Source organism: Protopterus annectens, chromosome 11.part0 (assembly GCF_019279795.1).
Source record: "Protopterus annectens isolate FY-2018-M chromosome 11.part0, PAN1.0, whole genome shotgun sequence".
NCBI classification, from domain to species: Eukaryota; Metazoa; Chordata; order Ceratodontiformes; family Protopteridae; genus Protopterus; species Protopterus annectens.
Window position 1 is genome coordinate 504,618,412 of NC_056745.1, and position 6,000 is coordinate 504,624,411.

General features: G+C 42.4%; 1 protein-coding gene across 3 annotated transcripts in view; it reads right to left on the reverse strand.

Annotated features, from left to right (window-relative positions):
- Window positions 1-6,000, reverse strand: part of LOC122815473 (RAB3A interacting protein) — a 1,760,500-nt gene that overhangs the window by 708,604 nt on the left and 1,045,896 nt on the right. For all 3 annotated transcript variants that reach the window (XM_044087996.1, XM_044087994.1, XM_044087995.1), the window contains one exon: window positions 3,959-4,226. In XM_044087996.1, coding sequence (XP_043943931.1) covers window positions 3,959-4,226 — 268 coding nt within the window. The remainder of the gene's footprint in view (window positions 1-3,958; window positions 4,227-6,000) is intronic.

Genomic DNA, 6,000 nt, shown 5'->3' on the forward strand with positions numbered 1-6,000 from the left:
GGCTGCTGAAGCATAGACTCGCTTCCCCAGATGATCCATCGTCCTCGACACCCGGTCAGGAGGATGGACCGTAGAGCTCTCCTGCATGAGCTCTTTCTTGGTGGCAGCTGCCATCCTCGTGGGGAGGTAACCTGGGGGAACCTTCCCCTTCCTCCAAGTCAGTGTTATCTGTGAGGGGACTCTGGAGAGGAGTCCAACTGCCTCCTTTTACATGAATGTTTGCGAGAAGCCTCCAAAGTGGGACTCTCTGGGGGGGACTAACAAACTGCTGGCTGCTCCCTAGTGGGTGCTCCCTGAGGCAAAGCAAGCACGGGCTGTCCCTGAGATGACAGGAAGGGTAGAGCCATACCCAGAACCAAGGAAGTCCAGGCGGAATCCAAAGAGGAAATTGTCAGGGGTCTTGACCCACTCAAGAGGACACTCTCCACCACGTCAAATGCTGAAGGAGAGCAGACTTTCTGGAAAACCAGTAAGGGAGCCACTCCCCTTGGATCTGACAGGGGAGTCAGAACTGAGCCTACGGGAGCCGAGACAACAAGGGGGAGACTGCGCTCCGACAAACTCGGAGCCGACAGAAACCCCTTAGATCTGGCACCAAGGCTACATCCCCGAGAGCTTGGATCCGAAATGCACAAGGCAATGACCAGTAATGACAGGTACCATTGGCGCCAACCCCCCAACCCCAAGAGCTCTCAGATCCAAAGACTCCAAAACAGAGTGTCGGATCAGAGAAGGAGCTATGGGTTTGAAAAAGGGCTGCGAGCTCCCCGCTCCAGAGGGAGAGGGGGGCTGGCAGGACTCTCATCTGGATCAGGTTCAGGATGATCATCCTGTCCATCTCGGACTCGCTCAAGCTGCGGGTGGAACGTGACGAGGAAGCAGACACCGGCCGGGAGTGCCAGTAAGGGGAGGCTCTGGATGGCGGTCTAGATACCTCTGGCTCTGGGAAAAACCTGGGCGAACGGAGCTGAGGAGGCCCCGACGGAGCTGAGCGGTCTGGGGACTTTTTTCTAGGTCTGTCCTTATGAAGTTTTTCCCCATCCACAGGCCTCAAGATGGGAGGTTGAGTCCCAGAGGCCCGGGAAGGGGCACACAGTCGTAGAAGTTGTAGCTGTAGTAGCAGGGACAGCCATCCCCAAAGCAGGCAGAGGTCCCTTCGTTATAAGTTTAGCCCTCCTATCCTTGAGTGCTCTGGGATTGAAGCCCACGCAAATAGAGCAGGCTGTATCAAGGTGGGCAAGAATCCACAACCAGCCACAATCCAAACTCAGGTTTAATGAAAAAGCTTTTGGAACTCTAGCGCCTTGCCTCTCAGCCTTCCAGGAGTAATACAAATGCACATTTCACAAACCTTTTTATAGCACCATCAATTAATAAATAAATTATTCAATTACATAACAATTGCTTCCAATTGATTTCTAAAGTTAAACCTACAGGTACCACAGTATTAAATTTTAAAATATAAACAGATTCCTTATAAAGAAGTTTCTCCTTAAACCAATTTTCATAAAAACTTGTTCTAAAACAGAAACTTGTAACAAAGAATAATCACTATCATGTGTTACTTTAAAATGCATAGCAATATTGCTTTCAATTTTATTATTCTTTATGTTCCTTATATGTTTCTGTATTCTGACTTTCAATTTTCTCTTACTTTCACCTATATAAAATAAATTACAGGGACATTTGAGAACATACACTACTCCTTCATTGTTACAGGAAAAACTGCCACTGGATGAAAAATAGGCACCATTTATTTTCCTAAAATTTGTAACAATACAGGAACATATGGAACAATAGCCACAAGGATATGTACCCTTCAAACTAGGGGTCATATGTAATGCCTCATCAGGCATAGAAAAATAACTAGAAACCAATAAGTCCTTTAAATACTTTCCTTTTTTGTAGGAAATCGAAGGACAATTTGGTATAATTCTTTTCAACTCCACATCCTGAAATAAAAATTTCCAGCAATTATGCAATATTCTATTAATCCTATTACTAAGACTGCTTTCTAGGTCTGTCCTTATGATGCTTTTCCACATCCACTGAAACAAAATATATCTGATCCTTACACGGTTCAGTATTAACTGCCATCTTTATTCAGATCATTACAGCACCGATTCGGTCCCAATCTATGTGCAACCACTTTCTGTAAAGATTGCTTAAAAATATCACAGCTGTACTCCCCATTTACAAACATGTGAAAAGTGTACCTACATTGTCTTATAAAATCTCTCCAATCACTACAAATTCTATGCATTCTAAGAAACTTTCCATAAGGTAGGGACTCCAATAAATGCTGGGGGTGAAAATTAGCCCCATGTAAAAAATGGGTGTTGTCCACAAATCGAACGGAACTGAGGGGTACTGGGCTTAGGAGGGGTCCTAGATTTTGGAGGAGGCCCCAATGGAGCCGAGTGGTCTGGGGACTGCTTCCTAGGTCTGTCCTTATGACGCTTTTCCCCATCTGCAGGCCTCAAGACGGGAGGTTGAGTCCCCGAGGCCTGGGAATGGGCAGACACAGTGGTAGAAGTTGTAGTACTAGTAGCGGGGGCAGCCATCCCCAAAGTAGGCAGGAGTCCCTTCATTATAAGTTTAGCCCTCCTATCCTTGAGGGCTCTGGGATTGAAGCCCATGCAAATACAGCAGGCTGTATCCAGGTGGGCCACTTCTAAACACACTACAAAGAGTGGCTTATAGCCACAGTCTGTGCATTTTCTAAAGACAGGCTTGGGGTTCTCAGCTATGTCTACAAAGAAGCCCAACGCACACAAACCCACACACACGCTCACTAACTAAAGGGGTGGAGGAAGGCCAAGGAAAGGACAACACTACATAACAAACTCTACACTTTTTTTTTTTTTTTTTTTACAACAGACAACTACCACGAGGTAGGGGAGATTGAAAAGGGAGACAGGGAATCCTATTATAACACTAACAGGAAAAAAATATCACCACAAATGATGCCTGGAGCTCAGTAACCATGATGCTTAGCTTTTCAGCAGCAAACGAGATCTGGGGGAAGGAAGGAGACAGAGGGACATTATGGATAAGGGGAGCAGCTTGGAGCTCAGATCAGACGCTAGTGATGTGGCTGTCTCAGATCCGATCCAGATCCGAATACTCACATGTTGAAGACTAAATGAAGTAAACTACTCAGATCTGAAGTTTCTAAAAGTCTGCACAGTACATAAACCAGTTCTCAGTACAGAAAAAAGACCTTTTAATACACTACAGAGGATACTTCTCCCTAGACACAGTCGGATGTGCCTGCTGGGTTCCCCTGAGCTATTCTTGCTGTCTTTTCATACCAATGGCACACTTTCAGATCCCATGACAGACTTAGGATCCCATACATTTTAGTTGTTGTTCACCACAGCAGGCACTCAACTTTTTAGTCACCGTTCTCATTATTATGCTTTTCTTTGCTTTCAGACTAAGCCACTTTTCATTCTACTCTAATCATGCAACCTCTCTTCAGCCTGTGCAGCACAGCGTATGTAATCTTCTTTGATGTAGATAAGTGTGTCATCAATAAAGAAAGCTTCCTTGGGGTCGGCACCTTTCTAGTTACAACACTCCTTCAACCACAGATGTTATATTAAACAAATCTGCCTTTCCACTTTTAGTAAATTGGAAATGGGACACACACCTGATCTTGCAGTCAACTGATGCAACCTCACTTTCTACTCCAATATCCAACTCCATTTTTCATTCAGTACTCTAAATTTATAGTAACTATAAACAGCACTAGAGAACACAATGTTCTGCCCTCTGTGAAGCAAGATATCATCCACAGTTCAATCCTACAACATGAGAACTGGGTAACCTCTGTTACCACGCACTAACAGCCACAATCACAAATTGTACTTCCACCTTGGCACGAATAGGTCAAACCCTGTCCAGTAATCTCAGCTAGTACACTTTTAACTGACATGCATCATAGTTCACTTACCCTCTGAGCTTTATCAAGTTCTTCCTTCAGCCTTTCATATCCTTTTTCTCGTACTTCTAGTACAGAAGGGCTACGTAGGTGTGATAGACTGTCTGTACTCCTTGCCAGAATATCATCATTTCCATCAACAGTGTCAGTTACTATAGCACTCTTTAAAAATTCAGCCTCTAGACTAGTGGCGTCTTTGACAGTTTGGTGTCTGCATGACCCAGGTACTAAGGCAGAAGTTGAGCATGGTATTGTGTACTGAAAATCCAACTCATCAGCACTAAATAGAAAAAAATATAAATGTTAATGTTACTATCTAACCAAAACAACTTAATAGGCAGTACAGTATTGTAGGGTCTGGCATTAACCAGTAATTATCAATGCTAATTAAAAATTAAGCTTTCTACAAACAAAACATGGTTTACCAACTCTTACTAACTAACATAACATGTTAACAACAGTTCTCACTATAGACATTTCCTGCACACAAAAGCTTCAACAGAATCAGTGAGTAACATAAGTAGACCTTCCACTGCCAGGTAAACAACCTATGAAAAAAGCCCTAGAAATGTCTCCCTGATACCACCCACACCGATATCAAAATCTGTCCTTGATACATGACATTATCATATGCATAGTAATATAAACACATATATAGCCTTCTTCTCACTTTATTGCCTCCTATCACAGACATATGCATAATATTCCAGATATACCACTAAAGAGACAAAAATAGGATGACTATACTATGTGAAAAGATAGAAAGAGTTTCTTAATGTTTTCAGACTGAAAAAAAAGCAACAGCACTCAGCTTCTTTTTTCTCATCCCTTTGTTTTACATTTTACACTACTTTCTGAGGAAACCATCTGGATTCACAGATCCTTAATGAACCAAAAATCATGTTACACCACTGAATATTTTGACATTTTTACTCAACAACTATGACTTTAAGCCAGGACTCATGATACAGTCAAACATGCTTTCTCAAAGAATACTTAACACAATGGAAGACCAGACAGTGGCTCCTCAATCAGGCAATGCAGAGACACTGGAAGTTCTAAATATATCCATCCATCTACTGTCTAAACTTCATGTCATAGTAAGGTCACAATAGCACGAAGCAAAGCACTGTAGAAACACTTCCCAATTCCCAGCTACAGTCTCCACTTCATCCTATGGGTTCTCCAGCCAGTTCCAAGCAAGCTGAAAATATAATACCTCAAATATGTTCAAGGTTTGCCCAGGGCGTCTTCCCAGTGGACCATGGCTGGTGTAACTCCAGGCACTCCAGAGGCATGTTCACAAGGCACCCAAACATCTCAACTGTCTCCTCTCAGTCAGGAGCAATGACTGCACTACAAGACTGCGGCAGAATGTTGAGCTCCGCACACACATTAGGATGCAGTGAAAAGCAGTTTAGACTTTCAGAAATGGAAATGTCAATGACTAATCTGAATTTGGGAAAGAGTATAGAACATTTTGGGCTTGGACTTTTGGAATAATGATTACTAATCTAGATCTTACAGTGTGCTGCTAACAAACGTCTCAAACTTAACAATGAAGAATACCAACAGAAGAAATACGATGAAATTCTCTGGACTACTTGAAAACTAGTGTAAGCAGGTATGACCACATTCTTAAAACACAGCCTCCAGACATTGGTATTATCTAGATAAAACACCAACTGGCAATTCTGACATACCAAAGTCAGTTACTATGCACAATCTCCCCCAGCAATATCAGAAAGATTGATCCAGTGCCTGGAAGACCAGGAACAATTTAAATAATTTCAGACTTCATAAGGACAACAGCTGCACCTCTAAAAAAAAAAATGGAAAACATTCAGACCTTTAATCCAACAGTTGAAGAAAAGACAGAGTAGTGTACCATCCTACAATATAAAAGGTGGCATTTTGTTTGCAGGCACTATCTTTTATCATTTTCAGTGAAGCTAATGAATTGCTCTGTGTTTTCACTAAATACTATGTGAAGAATATGATAAGGTACAAATAGTGATGAGCAAAATATAGGGAAGACAAAAATTGGGATTTTT